This window comes from Vidua chalybeata, chromosome 1 (assembly GCF_026979565.1).
Source record: "Vidua chalybeata isolate OUT-0048 chromosome 1, bVidCha1 merged haplotype, whole genome shotgun sequence".
NCBI classification, from domain to species: domain Eukaryota; kingdom Metazoa; phylum Chordata; class Aves; order Passeriformes; family Viduidae; genus Vidua; species Vidua chalybeata.
Window position 1 is genome coordinate 21,476,733 of NC_071530.1, and position 21,510 is coordinate 21,498,242.

Sequence of the window (21,510 nt, forward strand, 5' to 3'; positions counted from 1 at the left end):
ATTTCCTCATTTTCCCCATATTTGCATTTGCTTGGATACAAAGTTACTTTGAATCTAAGGTAACCAAAGGCATTCTCCTATGAAGAAATATTTTAATTGGTCTGGTTAACCTCTTCAGTGTGACATACTGAGACGGCAGTTTCAGTTTCTTTAATGGACACAGAGGTTATGCAGTAAAACAAAGGCTACAATGAAAATCTGCTATAGCCTAATGGTCACATGGGACATTGGGATGTAAGTATCAAAGTATCTTGGTCTTCATTTAATAACTAACACATTTCAGAAATTTATTATAATATGCAATCTCTTTTTTTTTTCTATCTATATAGGTTAAGAACACATTTTTGGTCTTGGCATAGCTGAATTGTTTTTATTTTATTCTATTCCAACACTTTTTTTTTTCCTTTAGAAAGTAATTCAGTATGAAGGATTATAACTAAACAGCTTAAAATATGCATGCTGTATTCCTCCAGAGTCAGCTACTGTATTTTATCTTTTATCAGACTAAGAACAACCAATGGAATACCAAACTCCTGTAGTTACCTGCTCTACATTAACTGTATAAAAGGAAAACATAAAATAATCTTTTAAGTTTAAATACTTAGAGGATTAAAAATGTACTATCCTGGGTTTAAACAAGTCTTGTAGCCAAACTAGTGGTCTCTCTCAAATTATTACTCTCCTTTCAAAGTACATGAGTTTTTTGCATTATCAAAATATACTGCAGACCTTCTCGTACTTCTGCTAAAATCACTGTGGGTGTGGGAAAAAAAAAAGCAAAAGAAAATGAGGCAACAGCTAGAGACAGAAGTACCTGCATGTTAACGAGTTTGTAGTAGATTCCCTTTTTCTCAAGCAATTTAGCATGATTCCCTAGCTCTGTGATAACTCCACCTTCAAACACAGCTATCACATCTGCATTTCGGACTGTTGACAGTCGATGAGCTACCACAACCGTGGTGCGTCCTTCCCTTGCCTGAAAACAGCAACATGTATGAGTATTTATAAATAAATGCAAAAACTGTTCATCTTCATAGCAGAGTTGAATAGGACCCAAAAGAAACATTAAAATGGTTCACAGAAAATATAACTTAAAAAAAATTAGAAACATATTTCAATGAGTTCCTTAAAACAGAAATGTAATTTAAAGCTTGAAATTTAATATTAAAGATCATCTTTCACTGTGATAAATACATCAAATTTGATCAAAAATATCTAAATAAAAATCTCAATATATAAAGTTTTAGAATGTTACAAGCCATAAAATTTTTAAATGCTGTAATTTTTTTATATTTAGGCCCATAGTTGCCCACTTAAACCTTAAAATCCATGGAGAGTTTATACTTAGAAACATTAGAAAATATTTTACACTCACTTTTAAAGATATCAGTGTTTTAAGCTCTAAGTCATTGCTAACTCAAGTGACTACAATAAAAGTAAAATTCTCTACAATTTCATATGAATTGTATTTCAACTAAGTACCTTTCTTTGAATATTTATAAGCATAATACACTTAATGTTTCAAACATCACAGCTTGCCATTTTAATTATGAGGTTGTTTCGAAGTGATCAAGCAAATTTTAGTTTAAATAATGAAAGTAATGATCCCAAGCAGTGGAATTCTGTTGGAAGCTGGATGGAGTTCATCTTCAGTGATGTCCCTCAAGAGGTCCATATGGGACCCATACTACTCAGTATCTTCATCACTGATACTGATAAATGGGACTGAGTGCACACTCAGCAGGTTTAGGGGTGACATCAAGCTGAGCGGTGCAGTTTATTCACTTGAGGGAAGGGATGGCATTCAGGAGGTCTCTGACAGGCCTGAGGAGCAGGCCCAGGAGAACCTCATGAGGCTCAACAAGGACAGGTGGCTGACAACAATATGAAGGGCAGTAAGACAGATAATGGACGAGGATGGTATTTACACCAAGAAAATGTTGATTTAAGCTTAATAATGCAGAAAATATGATTCTACCTTCTAATTTGAAATAAGATTTCTCTCTGTAATACCTACAGGAACTCAAAAATTCTGTGTACAAAGAATATTTGCCAGATCAAAGTTTACATTTTGTGGTTTTATATGTCTCTATTTTCAACAAAAGTCCAAGAAAGAAGTAAATATTAGGCTCCTACTTACATGTTTCATTTTAAAACACTACTGACCTTGTCCAGTGCTGCCTGCACAACTGATTCACTCTCAGTATCCAAAGCTGATGTTGCCTCATCAAGCAGAAGAATTTTAGGATTGCGAACCAGAGCTCTGGCAATTGCTATTCTTTGCTTCTGGCCTCCACTGAGCTGTGCCCCTCTTTCTCCAACCACAGTTTCAAACTTCTACAAGACAAACACATGTATTGAAAACACTCGCTGGCACAATCCTTCCACTAAAGATATCGGTAATGCCAGAAATGCCAGTAACATCTTCTCCTTTCTCTACAGGAATAAACACCTACTTGGATACACCTGACTAATCATTTGTGTTCCTGGAATCCTAGTAGTTCTTCAAATGACACCAAATCATTGCCTGAAGACATAAAATTAACATTATTCTCAAAAGTTATGAGGAAGCTCTGCATAGCTCTGCATATTCACAGGTCCAGGGATAGCTTAGTCTTAACAAGCATTCCTTCTGAGGAACTATTTGGCACAAGAAGTTTTAGAAGAAATTATTTCAGCAGGAGAGCTTATCTGCTTACATTGGGTAGCTTCATGATGAAGTCATAAGCATTTGCCTCTTTGGTGGCTTTTTCAATTTCCTCCATGGTGACATCCTCACGGCCATAACGGATATTTTCTGCAATAGTAGTGGCAAAGAGCACGGGCTCCTGATTCACCACACCAATAACCTCCCGCAGATACCTTACGTTTAAGGTCTTAATATCCTGCCCATCAATGGTAACCTAAACAAAAGAGAGCAAACAAAAACTGTTTACTACTTGTTTTGATCAAGGAACCTCTCTCTCCATGCCAGCATGTGCCATTTTAGGGGAGACTTCACCATGTCACTGGAAAATTGACAAGAGCAGTGAGGCTGGAACTAGGCTTTCAGCACATGTGACATGCAGAGCAGTCATCGCATTTGAGGTGTCTTACCGTGCCTTCCTTGGGATCATAAAATCTCTGGATGAGCTGAACAGTTGTGCTTTTCCCACAGCCACTGCCACCAACCAGGGCCACTGTCTGGCCAGAATTAATCTTGAGATTCAAGCCCTTCAGTATCTGTCCATATAAGAAGGTTGGTCAAAAACATTACAGTGTTTAGAAATGTCAAGGTAAATTTGAAAGACTAGAATAAAATAATCTTTATATTTCTAGCATAATTTGGTAAAAATAAAATTTATAAACATGTAGATCAAAATTTTGGATTACTGATAACTTCAGCTTAATTTTCCTTATAATTACATCACAATTGGTTCATTATCAATGTATTATACAACACACTTCTCAATTACCTGTCTCATTAACCAGTTCATATGACAAAATAATAACAATACTACTATTCATAACTAAAATATAATATAGAAACAATAAAATGCAAAATTTCTCCATTATCTTGCCTCGCCTTTTTCTTTAATTTATCATGCTGACTACAGGGAAGCTATATAAAAGTCATGGTTAAAAGATGAGTGTATTTCCTTTCTGCCTATCAAAAGTAAGAAAGGTCACTTTATCAAGGTCAGTGATTTTCCTTCAAGGTAAGGAAGGAAACAGTTATGTAATGCGAAGACACTCTCCATGGAAATGGAATCATTCATATGTTGTCTATCCTTCATATGTTGTCTATCATCACTGCATTGAGATTCTGAATATATGACAATGTTTTAAAAAGGAAACTTATTCTCTGTCTAGACAAATATAGATTCTGATCTCTATTCCATATACAGCAAGTCCTTGCTGGAGCTGCTTTCTTTTTTTCCTGGTTCAGATACACTCATAACAGACCTGCCTTGCAATTATTTTAAAACTTATTAGCTCATTATTATTACTACACATAAACGCTTGAGATAGGATTGTAAATTTAGATTCTGATAGAAATATATATTTATAGTTTTTTGCATAGCCACACTAACTAGGGCATTAGACAAAAAAATTAATCAAGAAACTGCACATGTTTACCTAAGGTGGAAATAAATCTAGCTAAAATCACTGTGATGACAAGGTAGTTTTATATACATTAGAGAATCAATCTGAAATTGTTAGACTTTCGAGAAAAATTAATTTATGTGACATTTTAATGATTTTTTTCCCAACACATGTGTTCAACTATAATATGTATATAAAGTTTCAGTTACAGTACCTCAACATCTGGTCTGGATGGATAATTGAAGTAAACATTTTTAAATTCCAAGTTCCCTTTTATGTGGTCTGGTTTGTAACCTGTCTCTGAATAGCTGTCAATTTGAGGCTCCTGTTCAAAATAAAATACAAAACAAAAAAACCCAATATTTTTTTCATAAAGAAGTCCTTGAGTGCACCATTATTTTGCAGAAACATTAAACATGTGTTTTAAGTAATTGAGGTGATATTTCTGAAAGATCTAAATTGTACAATGTTTTGCTCCCTCACTGCTACATTGATGATATGCTCATGCAAGAATACTTATAACTTTTTTCCATTAAGCTTCTTATAAAATTTTTCCATTAATTTAGTTCCTGTTTTTAAAAAGAAGGGTCTCTTACCTTCAAAAAAAGTTTTGAAATGATAGTGAGGGCAATGATACTCACATTGTCTATTATATTAAAGATGGTGTAGGCAGCTCCTCTTGCACTTGCAAATGCCTCTATGCTCGGAGCAGTCTGTCCAATACTGAAAGCTCCAATCAATACAGAGAAAAAGACCTGAAAGAAATGTTTAGAGAGGCATGTATTCATTCTTATTTAAGCAGAAAAATATATTATTTATTTATTTATTTATTTACATTAGGTATTTTTGGGTAAGGAGCTTCCATGTCTGTTAAGGGAAGTTTAAGGAATCTAGAATTAAAACTGAAAAGGTCTCTCTTAAGCAGAGAAAAACATTAAGAAAAGGGCTTTTTAAGGTTCAGATCAGAACTGAGAAGCTGTACAACATTAATTTTGTAAATACTTTGAGAAAAAGTGAAAAAGTGACTCAGACTTGTAAAACCTATGACAAAAAAATTTAGAATTGCATTTGATGTCTCAGGGTTTATTGTACTAATTCATTCTTTGGCCAAAGACCAGAAAGTCTTATATATATTTATTATATATATTTATTAATATATATTTATTATATATTTTCCAACAGAACAACAGAAATGCAAAACACTATCATTCTGCTTTCAAAGAGACAGTGAAAGAGAAATCTAGAAACACAAATTCTTCATCAAAAAGTAATAAAGGATCCCCTGCTTCAATGAAAGAGTGAAGTGCAAGCAAACAAGAAACAGCAGCAGAAGAGAAAAAATAATCATTTTATCAGAATAGCAGTTTATTGCTTTCAGTTAGTATCAAAACAAAAGCAATTAAACCACCCTGCTCAGAGAACATAATAGCCATAGTAGTCAGAGCAAAGTCTGTCACACTCATCCTCTTGAACAAGGGTTATTCACAGATTTTACACATGATAATGCATCATCCATCATCCATGTTCTAAAAACATTGTTAGATGAACTACAACACAGACAATTTGCAATAGAATTTGCAAATACTTTGTACTGAATAAATTACACATAAGGTCATGAACTTCACTCAGAGGTTCCATATGCCAACTTGTACAAAAGGTTCAAAAGAGCCAAAACACATATCAGAGACATTTTTCACAAACTTCAGTGATTCATAAACAAAACAGGGAGTTTAAAAAATATATAAATATATGCATATGGTCAACTGGCAGGGTTTCATTATAGTTAACAAAATTATTCTTCTTATCCTGTTTACTTCGTATTTCATACAAAATTGGAATGATTCCCACATCAAGAGAACAATTAAATTATGACTTAAGTGTTATGGTTTTCTTCCTTCAACTAGATGGTGACATATTTCCTAGTCACAAGTATATTTTTATCCCCCTCAATTTCTAAAAATACTGAGAAGTGATTCCAACCTCTCATGGTGCAAAATTTAAGTAAAACATTAAGAAAATTATCTGCTTAGATTACACAACAGCTAAAAAAAAGTATTTGTTTCTGCATCCCAAAAATGCAGAAACCCTTGTCAGGGTCCAGAAAGCAAATAGCAACTAGAAAGGGTATTGTACTTCAGTTTTTGATTGAACTGCTTCTATATCGGTCTGATTTTATGAAAATCTGAAAATATATAGGAACAGTTCAAAATCATATATGTTTTAATTGGGTTCTTATAGATTTTGAGATCCTATAGAAACAACATGTTTCTTTTGTGATGAGAATCTTTTTGTTAAGAAGGGATGCTACTTTGCCAGTTTTGGGATATAATTCTCATTACAGTCAAATACCCATTTTTAAGGTTTGTTCTTTATTATTTCTCACTGTTACTGAGAACATTAATACTTACTGTAAGAACTTTGCCAATAGTGTAATCATCAGTTAAGATCAAAGTAGTTCCATACCAGAATGCCAGTGCATATGATGCATATATCAGTAAGAAAGCAGCACCCATAGAAATATTAGCTGTAATAGCCTTTCTTATTCCAATCCGTTTAGCATCTTCTAAATTTTTATGATATCTGGAAGAAAGATAGATGTTCAAAATAGACTCACACTTGTACCAGAGCAGACACCACAAAAGCTCTGTGGATGGATTAGAAAAAGAAGCAGTTAGGTACATAAAATATCTAGCCCTAAGACTGTATAAAGGTAAGCCTGCTAGTCAGGCGTGGACTTTCTAAGGTAACCCCTGAAAATGCCAGCATTAGTCAACTTGGTATATAGAAATAAAGGTCATTGCAGATCAGGGACTGGCATTTAAGCTGCTTCTGCAGATCAGTGAACTTTGATTGTCCACCACTCTAGATTAAAGGTTAAAACATATCACCAGATCTATATTTTACAGTACAATGGAAATAGAGATACTGTTCGTTAGCACCTTCTCAACTACTGAGTAATCAGATTAGATTACCAAGGATTTCATCATCTCTTCACAGAACAGGGTCTTCTTTTGTCTAAAGCTCTCAAGGTAAGATATTTGAAGTAGTCTGCATACCTTTTAATGCAGAGACATCAACTCTAGAAAAATAACTAATTGTTTTTCAACATGGAGCAAACCTTGTGACAGCCTCTAACAATCTTTCATTAACTAAGAATGCAGAAAGCACAAGACTTTCGACAGAAAATATACAAGAAAATCTCAAACCATTTGAAGTGACTATTTTAAAATCCACTGATGAAAGCAAATATTGCTCTTACCTTTTAATTTCTTTTTCCTGTCCTCCAAAAGCTATTACAGTACGGATTGCTGCCAGAACTTCTTCTGCAACAGCACCTGCTTTTGCATATGCAGCCTGCTCTTTGTCAGTGAAAGCAGAGAGAACCTAATACAGAATCAAGTATTTTGACATATGAAAACCAGAATAAACTCAAGCACACAAAATGGCTTTTATCACAATCAGTATGTTCCAATATGAAGCCTTTTGACTATATTAGGCATGGGTGCAGAATGTCCAATATCCAAATTCCTAAGTATGCTGTGAATTCAATCAAATAATTCCAGATTACATGTTGTAAACAACTAAGGCCTGGACTTTCCCTTCTGCTTTCACCCAGTGCAAGAGATAAGAAGAGTAGTCATAGTGAGCTGGTGTGGTTCTCCCCAGGCAGATCTCCTTAGCTCATTCTCATCTCTGGCTGCCTTAGCCAGGGGACCCTGTAGCTTAGACTGTGAAGAAGTGGCCACAGTCTGTGAAGACTCAGCCAGCTGAGTTACTTGGCACATACACTTCTAATCCTACCTGTTCTGCAAAATACTTACTCAAGACAGTGAAAGCTTTCATGATCTTTGCAATATAAGGAAAATAAAATACCATAAAAATCTGAAGATTTTAAAAATATAAGTCCCTCTAGCCCCATGGAAATTTGGACCTTCTCTCATTTAGGTCTGTATAGAATTTCTTACCAAATCTCTTAACAACTACAAAAAAACCTCTGTGTCTGAGACAAAGTTTTTTTTCTAATTTATTCTCTTATTTTCCAGGAGGTGCAATTATTTCTTTCAAAAGAAAAAGTACTTGTACACATGTAAGTTAAAGAGTTACAGGTGTGGATTCTACACATATATCTCGCTTCCTTCTCTGTATGTGCTGTATTAGCATAAACAGCTTCAAATCAAACAAGTCTACCCAATCTATAGGAATTATAATATTCAAATTACATAGAATTATTGAATTGTAGAATGACCTTGGAAGGGATCTTAAAGATAGCTACTTCCAGCTGCTCTGCCATGGGCAGGGACACCTTCCACTAGACCAGGTTGCTCAGAGCTCCATCTGACCTGGCCTTGAATGAGAGATTAACTGATACACAGTTCATCTAAGAGCTTGTGTGCCTAAGTGTTATCTAAAGCTATAATTGCTCTAAGCAATACATTCTTATACTAAGACTTACAGATATGTAGATTTATTTCATTATCTGTCATTCATATAAAACCTGACACTGTACATGTTAACTTACCTTTGCCCAGAGGGCTGCTGAAAGTCCCAGGACAGGGCTAACTGCTAGTATTACAAGGGTTAATTTCCATCCTCTTATGAGACCAACAATAAATCCTGTCACAAATGTTGTTAGTGATTGCACAAGTAATCCAATCTTGTCACCTATTCCTTCATTAATCTTGGAGACATCACTGAAAAACAAATTATATACAGAGAGGAAGAAAAATGCAGAAAGCACAAGGGAGGTTTCCAGTTTTGTTATGTGTGGAAGAGAATCTTTTTTATTCAATTACTGCTCCTAATAACAGTTTTCTTCAAGATAAAGCATCATGTAGTGTGGCCAAGGAAAATTTCACATTTCTTTTGAAACCATAATGCTATAAACCTACTTTTGTCTGAAAAAGTTTGTAGTGCAAAACTACTCTCACTTTCTTAACTCCGAAGTTTTGATCAGTTTGGTACTTGTGGGGTATTTAGAAATAAAAGATAAAGGATTTCATGTAGGCAATGTTATGCAGTTAAAGCTGTTCACATTGCTGGGCTGAGCCAGTACCCTTTTCAGTCCTCAGCGTGCCCAGAAATGAACTGTTTTCTCTTCATGGGGTAATAACATAGGCTGGGCTTTAGTCATCCTCAGAGTGCAAGGGAACTTAACAAAATGCTTTTCTGACAGTCCTGTATCAGAAGTATTAGAAATTCAGTCCTTGAGACTCTCCATGAGGAAATCTGAAAACTTCGTTTCACATTGAAGTAATTTAAAATAAAAATAAAAATTTCTGAGTCCTGCATGTTTAACAAGATAAAATAACTTTGGGAAAGGTATAGTGTACTTACTCTAGAAGACGAGTGTTAAGTTCTCCCACATCATTTACATCAAACCATCCAATTTCCTGTCTCATAATTGCATGAAAAAATTTTTCTCTAATTTTCTTTATTTGCCGACCTGCTGCTAAGGTCCAGAATGAAGTCTGAATATAAGCAGCAAGAAGAGCACCAGCTGCTATTCCAGAATAATAGTATGCATATCTGTAAGAAAATAAAAAGGCAAGATTCTTTGAAATCAGGTTAAAATTGTTTTAATTACCTTCCTAGTGTGAATTTAACATAATGCTTACTTTTTCTGTTTGACTTGAATTAGGGTTTATACGCTTATACTAAAACTTACACTTCAATGCAAAACTTGCTGAGCTTTCCATGAATAGCATTTAACGTGAGAATTACCTTTTTTTTTTTAAATTTAGTAGGTATTTTCTCATAAGATTCTTTTAGAACTGTATTTCTGAAACAATACCCTTTTCACTTAAATTTGTCATGTCCAAAAAAAGTCTAGCATTTTTAACACACATAGACAGACCAAATCACATATATGTATATTATACACACATTTAAATAATAAACATGCCTGTCTATGTAAATAAATAAATAAATAAATGAGTGCATGGATGCAGTAAATATTTCCTCATTTGAGAATTCAGCATTACTGTATTTACAGCTAGTGAAAACAAATGCCATTAGATCAAAAATTCTTTGGATCTCTTATTCATAACTGATATTTTATTTTTACATTAATTCAGCCCTGTGCTATGAGCAGGGTGTCAAATCCAAACCAGGAGTATGTGAACCACGACATTTCTCAAGCTGGAAGTAAATGTGCTTTAAACTGTTTGAAAAGAATAAAATCGATTTTGATTTGATGAAGAATTACATCACAATCAGTTATAATTGAACTTACACCAGAACAGAATAAAAAAAATATAACTTAATGGATTTCATTTGCAAAACACAACCAAAATCAATGATTAAATATTTATGATGTATATTACCTGCAATTATTATAATAATGTAGCTACATAAAAGTATACCATTAGCAAAAAGCTTGACTCATGACCTTTTGTGAACTCTTGTGACCTTCACTCTTTCACTGATTTTATAGAACTTTAACATGAAACTTGGCAGGGGCAATTGCAAGAATCTGTGTGCAAATGCTCTGCTCTAAGAGAGAATGGCTTAACAAATTAAAGTTCTCAAATTTTATTCCAATCTCTCTTGTGGCTATAATATCATACATGTCAGTTAAGGACTTTGAAACTATACTCATTATGAAATTCATTTAATCAAAACTGTTTAATAAAATCAGGTTAATGCCTAACAGAAAGCTGGTTAGTTGAATATTGACCTCAATCACATTTGGCTCCATCAAAACTCCACAAACAAAAAAAGCCTCTCAAACTAAACCCAAGAACACCAATTCTAAATTCAGCAGTAATTACTTTAGACAATTACTTTATGATGCTACATCGCTTCAATAAATTGATTTATGCTTGGACTTCATTTATTGACAAAGCATATCCAAAGGGATTCATATCTTTGCCAGATTCCATGTTCATGAAACATATTCTGAAAATTCACTGCTGCAACTTATCAGAGAGTAAATGCACATTGCATTGAAAAATAATAGCTCTTTTTCTTTTGAGAAATAGTTGTAGTTTAGGCAAACTGTTTGAGTAATAACCTCGACAAAGTCCACATGTATAGTTCAGTTCTTGAACACACCTGTGTGAGAACTCTGTCCTTGCAAACAGTTTTGATCATTATTTGACCTGCTGGCAGGCATTCCTAGAGAAACAAGTTGGTGCAAAGAGCTTCATCACACCAGTGAAAATGCCAACTCAAGGCTCTATCCAGAAACTTTGGAAAAGAACACCTATTCTTGTGCTGCTATTAATACATTTATCAGTAAACAACCTGTTTATAAAGGGAAACTAGGGCTGCTTTTTATTCTTGCTTGTACTTTCAGAGTTAATTTGTGGTGGTTTGACCCTGGTTGGATTCCAGGTTCCCACTGAGGACACTACCCACTTTCCTTCCTCAACTAGCCTTGGAAGAGAAAAATATAATTCAAAGATCGTACGTCAAGATAAGGGTAGGGAAAGATCACTCACCAATTAAATAATGGGCAAAACAAATTCTACAATTTCACATGTAGCAATTTTTTAGTAATTATTTTTAAAGTTCTTTTGGAATAAACACGAGACAGACTTTGAAAATGTTGTGCAGCTAGGCATCAGGTATTTACTAAACACAGAACAGTTAGGGTAACTTCAATCATGCACACATTATTTCATTTGCAATTCTGCCTTCAAATTTGCTTTCAAATCACTGGGAACAAGTATATTCCACTGAACATTTGTAGGCATTACTTACATTCATGTCATATTGCAGGAGCAAGAAACTCTCCTACAAAGCATAATTGCCAATTCCCTCTTGATTTGTTCTCATTACATACATTCTAAAAAACAGCCTTCTCCTAACTTGTTCATTTATTTCACAGTAAAGAGTTGTTTGGGTATGTTTTGGTTTGGGGTTTTTTGGTATAAATAGTTATAGGTTTTTTATTGCAAAAATTAACTACTGAAGCTACATAAGTTTACAGTCCACTGTTACCCAAAATTATAATGCACTTTGATATAAACCAGCAAAAGTTATTACAGAAAATGCCTTATTTCCTCCTTCTCTTCAAAAAAGACAATTGCCTTGAAGAGTACCTCAGACATTTTTCAATATCTAATGAGGAACAGAGTTCAACCTGAAGAAAAGAATCTGAAGTGGTACAAGAAACACACAAACTTTAGACATCCTGCATAAACCAAGTGTATGGACAATGGTTAATAAAGCCTCTTAAACAAAACACATCTATTAGCAGCTTATGTTTCTTCTTATTCAATCTTTTCTTTATGGAGTTTTGTAGCAGAAGCACCTACTGGCTATTGTCTTCTGCTGTTTCCACTTCTAGAATGCTAGATTTAAGGTAGCATATAATCTAAATCTGCATTTTCTACAGTCGGGATAATTATAGAATTGTTAGGTTGGTAGAGACCTTTAAGATATTTGAATCCAACTGTTAACTCAGCACTGCCAAATCCATCACTAAAACATGTCCCTCAATCTCACATCCACAAATCTTTTAAATACGCCCAGGGATGGTCACTCAATTGCATCCTTGGACATCGTGTTCCAGTGTTTGACAATCCTTTCCACAAAGATATTTTTTCTAACATCCAACCTCCCCTGGCACAATTTGAGGCCATTTCCTTTTGATGTGTTGCTTACTAGCTGAGAGAAGAGACTGAACCCCATCTTGCTATAATCTCCTTTCAGGTACTTGTAGAGAGTGATTTAGCTGAACTTGATGCTTTGGTAGCAAAGTAGGTACTATCTGACAATTCAACTTTTTTTTGCAAGTGAATCACCACAGTTCAATGTACCAACACATGATCAATATAATTTTTTATCATAACAATTTCCCTTTATAAATTCAGAGGAAGAGAAGAAAGAAGGAAGGCGATGCAGATTTCACTGGGATAGAGAGCACCCCTGAAATGTGTCAGGATGGGTCAGAGCAAGAGATTAGAGGGAAATTGTTTGGAGTAGCTGGGAATGTTCAAGAATCTTACCAGGGCCTCAAATAATCCCTTGTGCCAATCTTTAGTTACATATATTATCAAATCATTGCTTTTGTATCATTTAAAGTGTGCAAAACATCCTTGGGAGAAGAATGGCTTGACTAGAAATGTGTGGCTACATTAAAAAAAGAAGAGGAAATATCAATTTTCAATTACCTTGTCATATCTTCTTCCAGTTTGTCAAGCATATCTGAAGTGAAATTCAATGAAGTGTTTCCTTAGGAAGAGAAGAGTAAATACTTTTAATAGAGCAAGATTTAATAAATTAGTTTCCCTGCATGCTGTTCAGTATATCTGGAGTTGCTACATCTCCTTTTGAATCAAGATGATTTGGAAGAAAGGCGGAAATTTTAATGCATGTGAATGAACATTACTAATACAGGGTTAGTCATAACTCCACTGACTACAAAACTACATCACTGTAATTTGAGATTAAGAAGTCTTCCTGAGCATACTCACATAGAAGAACAGAATGTTTGAGGTTGGAAAAGACCTTAAGGGGTCCACCCAGTTCTAACCCCCTACCATGAACAGGGACACCTTCCACTAGACCGGGTTGCTCAAGGCCCCATCCAAGCTGGCCTTGAACACTTCCAGGGATCAGGCATCCACAACATCTCTGTTAAACTTGTTCCAGTCTCTCATCACACTTATAGTGAGGAAATTCTTCTTGATATCTCATCTAAATTGTCCCTCTTTCAGTTAAAAAGCCATTACCCCTCATCCTACAGATTCTTGTAAAAAGTAGCTCTCTAGTTCTCTTGTAGCCCTATTTCAGGTACTGAAAGTCTGATATAAGGTCTTCCAGGAATCTTCTCCAGGGTGAACAGCCCCATGTTACTCAGCCTGTCCTCATAAGGGAGTTGCTTCAGCCCTTTGATTGTGTTCATGGCCGTCCTTTGGACTTCAACAGGTATCCTTCTTATGGTAGGGGGTCCCAGAGCTGGATGCAGCACTCCAGAGAGATGTAGAGAGGGTACCTCCATGTGCTAGTCACAATTCTTTTGATGCAGCCCATGATATTACTTCCTGGTGTGCAAGCCTACAGTGTTGGCTCATGTTGAGCTTCTTGTCAACAAACACCTTCAAATCATTCTCCTCAGGGCTGCTTTCAAACCATTTTTCTCCCAGCCTGTATTTGTGTTTGGGATTGCCACAACCCATATGCAGGACCTTGCACTTCGCCTTGTTGAACTTCATGAGATTCCCAGAGACCCACCTCTCCAGCCTGTCAAGTTCCCTCTGTTCCCTCAAGCACGTCAACTGCACTTCACAGCTTGGTATCATTGGCAAACTTGCTGAGGGTGCACTTGATCCCACTGTCCATGTCATTGACAAAGCTGCTGAACACTGTCAGTCCCAATACTGACCTCTGAAGAGCCCACTCATCACTAGTCTCCACTTGGACAACTCTTTGAGTGTGACCCTCCAGCCAATTTCTTATCCACCAAGTGATCCATCCATCAAACTCATGCCTCTCCAATTTAGTGAAAACGATGTTGACTGGGACAGTGTCAAATGCTTTGCAGATAGTCCAGGTAGATTATATCCAAGCTCTTCCCTACACACCAACTCTGTAACCCGGTTGTAAAATGCCATCACATCACATTTGTCAGGCATTATTTGCACTTAAAAAGGTAATGTTGGTCATCATCATTCATCTCCTTGTATTCCATGTGCCTTAGCACAGTTTCCAGGAAGATCTGCTTCATGGTCTTGCTGAGCACAGAGGTGAGATTGACCAGTCTGGAGTTCCCTGGGTCTTCCTTTTTCCCTTTTTAAAAATCAGGGTTATGTTTCTGCCTTTTTCAGTCAATGGGAACTTCATCAGACTGCCAAAACATCTCAAATATAATGGACAGGGGCTTAGCAACTTCCTCCACCAGTTCCCTCAGGGTTCACAGATGCATCTCATCAAGTTTCATGGACTTGTGCACCTCCAGATGCCTTAGATATTCTCAAATCTGACCTCCTACAGCAGGCAGTTCTTCCTTCTCCCAGTCCCTGCCTTTCCCTTCTGTGATTTGGTCAGTGTGCCTGGAGCATTTGCCAGTGAAGACTGAGGCAAAAGATCATTGAGTCCCTCAGCCTTTTCTGTATCTCAAATAACCAGGTCTCCCATTTCCTTCTGGAGAGGGCCCACATTTTCTCTCATCTCCCTTTGATCAGTGACCTACCTATGGAAGCTTTTCTTGTTGCCCTTGACAACCCTGGCCAGATTTAATTCTATCAAGGCTTTAGCTTTCCTAACCTAATCCCTGGCTGCTTGAACAGGTATTCTGTATTCCTCCCAAGCTTCCTTTCCTTGCTTCCACCCTCTCAAGGCTCACTTTGTGTGTTTGAGTTTGTCTCCTTGTTCATCCATGCAGGCCTCCTGGTGTTTCTGCCTGACTTCTTCTTTGTTGGAATGCATCGCTCCTGAGCTTGGAGGAGTTCATCCTTGAATATCAACCACCTTTCTTGGGCCCCTCTTCCCTCTGAGGCGTTATCCTGTGGTACTCTACCAAGCAGGTCCTTGAGGAGGTCCAGGTCTGCTCAACTGAGGTTCTAGATAGAAAGCTTGCTGTCCTCCCTCCTCGCTGCCCTGAAACTCCATCATTTCATGGTCACTGGAGCCCAGGCTGCCCTTCAGGTTCACATTCCACACCAGTCTCTCCTTTTTTGCAAGAACAAGGTCCAGTATAGCACCTCTCCTCACTGGCTCCTCTATCATTTGAAGAAGTTATCATTAACAGAGTCCAGGAACCTCCTGCATTGCTTATGCCCGCTGCTGTTGTTCCTCCAGCAGTTATTGGGGTGGTTGCAGACCCCCATGAAGAACAGGGCTTGTGAATGCAAGGCTGCTCCAATGTATCTATAGAGGACCTCATCTGCTCATCTGCTTGGTCTTCCTGATCAGGCAGCCTATAGGAGACTCCCACTACAATGTCACCCCAACCACAGTGTATCTCTATTACAATGAACATGAGCTACTCATTTGCATCATAGTATAGCATTGTGGTTTCTGACATCTGTATCTCCTGTCAAGATGTGTGAATCTGCCTGTTTCTTTTTTAAATAGGAGCCATTGTTCTTGTCATAGCAGATATATTCTTACCTGTAAAATTTTTGTCTCCAGATGCAACAAAGCTATCAGTCATATCACCAAAAATTATCATCGCAAAAGGGAGACTGCTTCCATGGGCTACTGCCAGCAGAGTGCCTAGTATCATTAATAATTTATCTGACCAGCTGGAGTATCGAAACTGTGAGTGAGAAGAGAAATTCATTCTAAGTGTTGTATTAGAAAGCTAACACGATGCTATGTGTATAAAGTCAAGAAAGTAAAGAAAAAGCCATCAACTGCACACCTGCTGTCCCAAACCTACAACTTTATGTCTTTAGAAATACAGTTTAAAAACAGTTTAAATGTACAGGACTAAATCCATTCTATGTAAGCACTCTTATACTATAAACTCTCAATATCAAAGAGATGTGGCATTTTAATACACTAGTATTTGCACCTGGATAAGAAAGGCCATAGGAAAGCAAGGCATTAAAAAATTATGCTTTTTAAATATGCCATTTAAAGTTCAAATTATTAGAAATTTTAATGGCATTATGATAACTAAGGCAATAATTGTTTTTACTTTAAACTCAATATTATGCAGCCAGGAAAACTGGATGTACAGTAGACATCATAAAAAGTATTGAAATCTTAAATCCCCTTCCCATTGAACTTTATTAGGTTTGAGCTCATCTATTACAAAATCATTGGTTTTATTCTGTACTGTAAAATACTAAGTTTACTGATGTAAATTATAGTTGTATGATGGAATTGTACTAATGTAAACTGATACAGCAAAGCAAAGAAATTGGGCACTGGCCACCATAATGTACTATAGTTTTATGCCTGTAATTTGCTGTGTCATTGCTGTGTATTACACACACTAAAGCGACAAAATATAAAATATTTCAGTACTAAAAGAGGACCTAGGATTTAATAAAATAATTAAATATTAAGAGGTTGTCTTTGGAAAAAACTTCAGATAATTTTAAAGACTCTGGAACCTTTTAACATACAATTCTTAATTTTAATTTTCATCAGTGGCATGGAATTGCCCTTTACTGCTGACTCAGGCGATTGAATAATGACTCATGTGGATAATTAGTGTGCTCAGTACCTGACTGGTAATTTAGAGGACAAGACCAGACTCAGTGCAGGTATATGGTCACACTTCTCACTGTGAACATGGAAATTCCTGTCTTTCACAAACAAATATCTGGTATGGGTGTGTTTAAGATGATAATTTACTAAGGGAACACTCCTAAGAATACTTATCTGTAAAAGGCAGCTTCTTTAGTGTAACTACATTCACAAAAAGAACTGCTTGATTTCTATGCTATAGCCAATATTCTGTAGTATGAACATATCTGGCATATATGCAGGATACTAACATAACTGTAACCATTTTTGTTACACTTTAAAATGTGCCTGTGTGTACATATATGCACACACATATAGAGAGAATAAACCTTACCAGTGTGAAAGGGCTGACCACCTTAGGTTTTTCCCCTTTCTTCTGCTTCTTCTTTGCCTTGCTAAAAAAAAGTGTGGTAGTTTTAGTGAACTTAAAAACAGATCACATTTTGCAGAAATACTAATTCAACATATCAATGCCGTTCAATTAGATTATAATATTGAAATAATTTTACAGTAAAAATTGTGTAAAATGAACATGTTTTATTGAGCATTCTTGAGATGTTTCTATTTAAATCTTCAGCAATATAAGTAGCATCATCTCCTAACTTCTGTAAATTTAAGTCATGTTCTTCCCAGTTCACCCCTTCAAGGGTGAAACAACACCAGTGGGGCTGGTGGTTCCTCTCTGGTCAGGGAAGTTGTGAACTAAAGCACTGTATAGATTTCAAAACAAAAGAGAGGAAAACTTTTGTACATAGTGGATAGGGAAGAGATAATGTGTTCAAGGTATGTAAAATGTTGAATGACTGCTGTACTAAAAATATTAAGATAATTTTTAGCAGATGACATAAATGTGTCCAATATTTCTATTCCAACATAACTTCTGTCATATTTTCAAATTGTTTTTCTAGTTAATACTTGGACACTTAGTCCTTTAAAGGAAAAAATAAATAGTCCTTTTGCATGAAATTAATATGCCAATCAGTGCTACTCTTACGTTGATACAAAGCTTTCTCTTACTAAGTCTTCCTAGTGAAATAAGTTAAAAGAAGATTTAAAATATGAATTTCAATAAAATATGAAGCAAGGTAATGGAGTGTAATAAGCTTCAATACATAATGTTTATTATATTTAAGAATACTTACTGTTTGTCTTCAGATTCATGACCCTGGCTGGATGCAACAATCTCATTACTATTTCCATCTCCAGTATACTTCTCATTTTCAGAATGCATTTTAAATTTATTGAAGATAGTTTCCTGTAAAATATTTGACTGAGAAATACACAGTCTTAAGCTGAGGACAGTAATCTCAACAATCATTTGTTTGAAAGAAAAATATGGATACTTATCACAATCAGTAAAGTTATTAATATCATACATTGCAAAGTGAATATTCATAATACACAAGTATAAGCATATTGAAAGAAGTCCAGAAGTTTGGAGTTTCCTTACAAACATTTATATTCTGTATTTATCCATTTGATAACTCCGTCATTCATTTAATTTCATTTGAATTATATAAGAATAATATTTTCTGCAATGCAGCACAAATATACAAAATAAATGAAAAATTAAATGTGTATTTAAAAGACTAGGTAGTTAATTAGATTTGTTTTAGTTATCTGTGAATTTATAAAATACATCTGATCTAAAAAATCTCCAAACTACTGACATACCGTGAAAGGTTGTTCCTGATTTGTGTCTACTCCTCTGAAAAATTATTCAAACCTGAGAAGAATTAATATGGTTAAGGACATGCAGCATGATTGGACTTTGCTCCTCTTATGTAAGACAAACATAGCAAATAGCTTTCTCTTGGATTTTTTCCCACTCCAATAGCTTCGTTTATCTTGGGTAGTAAAGTGTATGCACTTTGGACTGTACCTCCCTTTTCCTAAAGGGAATAATACTAGTCCTTGAATGCATGCATATTTCATTGTCCCCTGGGAAAACAAGCCTGAATACTTTATTTTTCCACCAGAAAAATTTCCCTGTTATAGGTATTGTTGTTTTAATTATGCCCCTAAAACTGAAAGGAACTCCTCTTTACCTTATTAGAGATGTTGCTGAATGTTCGAAGTAACTGTTGCACTTAAGGATGAATCCATTCTTGAATACACAGTGAGAATGAAACCAGATAACACCAAAATTCTTTTAATCTTTTGCTTCCTTTCCCATCTTCTAAGTCTAATGCAGAAGAACATTACCCATCTAGCATGAAAGAAAACAGGATTTTACTATAGTGCATGTAGTTCCTCATTTGAGTAACTGCAGAACAGCAAGATGAGTTTCACACTTGGTTTAGAAGTATTTTGTAAATAGCTCTGGTCAGCAGAAATGTGCTTAACTAGTATTCTGATTTTTGAATGTATGTTTATATTCTAAACTGTTTGAAATGGGCAATTTGTTTTATTGTGGAATGTATTGTTTTTATCAGTATCTGTAGGCATTACTTCAATGAAAATAACAAATGTTTTAAACACTTAAATAAACTATTTGCACTTCATAACCCTTATTTCAATGCATGTATTAAAGTAGACATGTTCAACACTTTTACAGAAGTAAAATTTATGAAAAATTAAATAAAAATACTTGTCCTAGAAGACAAGTAGGTTTATACAAATTTTTCTGTAGGTCTTCTATTATTTTACTTACACAAAATTTACTTAATCTGATAATTACCCAGAAAAATTATTTTTGTTGTTTTTTGTCATGCATACTTGCAATCTCAAAATGTTAGTGAACCAGTATTTTTATAACATTTTGGAATAGAGATAGAATTATCAGATTGAGGATTTCTTTAGAAAGGGTAGTTTATCATTGCCAGTCAAGCAGAATATAAAGAGTTAATAAATATTTTATGTTTATCAAAAGTCATTGTGCTATATTTATATAGAACTCCATCCACAGTTACTGGGAATATTGGGTTTTAACTTGCATGCCTAAACACTTTTCTGGACTTCATCTTAATGGATTGGTCCAATTATTTCAGTGGGAACAAAAAAAACTAAAGTAAGAATATTTAAAGAAAAGTCAATTGATTAAAAAAAAAACAGAAAATGAATAGTATATGCAGTTCTTTCACAACTGTTTTGCCTTAAATAGAAAATAGAGAGAACTATGAGATCTGTTAGAATGTTCTGTTATCTCATTGCAATGTCTCAATGCTATTGCAGTGCAATCATGATAAGAAACAGAAATAGAAATAAAACAAAGAGCAATTTTTACCAGAGTTTCTCTTGCCTGCATACAGTAATGCAAAGAAAATGAAAGACATCTGATTTTATCAGACTAGGAGCTGAATCAACTAAATTGATATTAAAAAGTGGGACAATTGGGGAAGTACAGGATTTTACATCTACTTAATAAGATACAAAATTCTGTAACTTCTCTATAGCTTCTGTAGTTTGTTCAGTCACATAGCTCCACAATTGCAGTGAATTTGAAATCAGAGATCATTAAATCTTTCTTCAGATCTCTTATATCTTGTTTAAAATCTATATTTTGGGTGAGACTATACAGTTTCAGCCTTGGAGAGATTAAATCTGTAAAATAAGTCAACAACGGTAGAATGTGAGGTATCACCACTGCACATTACCTGAGTACATAAAAATCCTGTGGGTGAACATAGTAGCTGATTTACAACCAAAATGTACAAAAACACCTAGAAACAACATAGGTGCCAGTCAACCTAATCCAAGGAGAAATACTTTGCCATCCAAAGTCTGGTGACTGGTTTTGCCCTAAATTCATTAGCAGGATTCTATCATAAAGCCAGTGTTTGAAAAACACTGTCTTCCCTCAGATCAGTTATTTGGCTACATCAACAGCTTACCCTCAGCTTTAGCCAATCTTTGATATCATCAAGGGGGAATTTTTAATTCTATAGCCCAAAGACCTGAAGCATGAAATCTTGTATAGACATTGTCTGTATCAAGTAGACAGTGACAAGAAGGATGACTTGAAAAGCAGAGTGTCCTGATCATTTAATAATTCAAGATGAAAGAAAATGTTTTTTTTTTTTCAACTTCAACTTACTAGTCACAAAATTTCTCACAGAAGAGGGATTTAAACAGAGATGACCAATCTATAACCTTTGAGCTATTTAAGGCTCATAAACAACTCCAAATTCCTTCTCCACCCAGTTTGTTATACTATGATTAGAAGAAGCAGAGATCTGGTAATATGGGAACTGTTGGACAATTCAAATCCCTTGTTGCAGAAGCAAGTAAAGAATGGTTGATAAGTTTCATCCACCTGGACTGTTTGAAGCTCTG

At 35.3% G+C, this 21,510-nt stretch overlaps 1 protein-coding gene across 1 annotated transcript in view; it reads right to left on the minus strand.

The window, feature by feature from the left end:
* Positions 1–18,466, minus strand: part of ABCB1 (ATP binding cassette subfamily B member 1) — a 35,426-nt gene extending 16,960 nt beyond the window's left edge. Inside the window, exons 1-14 of the mRNA XM_053952119.1 lie at positions 18,378–18,466; positions 17,570–17,630; positions 16,147–16,294; positions 13,206–13,266; positions 9,421–9,612; positions 8,606–8,777; positions 7,346–7,470; positions 6,495–6,666; positions 4,728–4,841; positions 4,301–4,411; positions 3,097–3,222; positions 2,700–2,903; positions 2,167–2,337; positions 815–976 (exon numbers count right to left, since the gene is read on the minus strand). Coding sequence (XP_053808094.1) covers positions 815–976; positions 2,167–2,337; positions 2,700–2,903; positions 3,097–3,222; positions 4,301–4,411; positions 4,728–4,841; positions 6,495–6,666; positions 7,346–7,470; positions 8,606–8,777; positions 9,421–9,612; positions 13,206–13,266; positions 16,147–16,294; positions 17,570–17,630; positions 18,378–18,466 — 1,908 coding nt within the window. The remainder of the gene's footprint in view (positions 1–814; positions 977–2,166; positions 2,338–2,699; positions 2,904–3,096; positions 3,223–4,300; positions 4,412–4,727; positions 4,842–6,494; positions 6,667–7,345; positions 7,471–8,605; positions 8,778–9,420; positions 9,613–13,205; positions 13,267–16,146; positions 16,295–17,569; positions 17,631–18,377) is intronic.
* Positions 18,467–21,510: the final 3,044 nt, after the last annotated feature.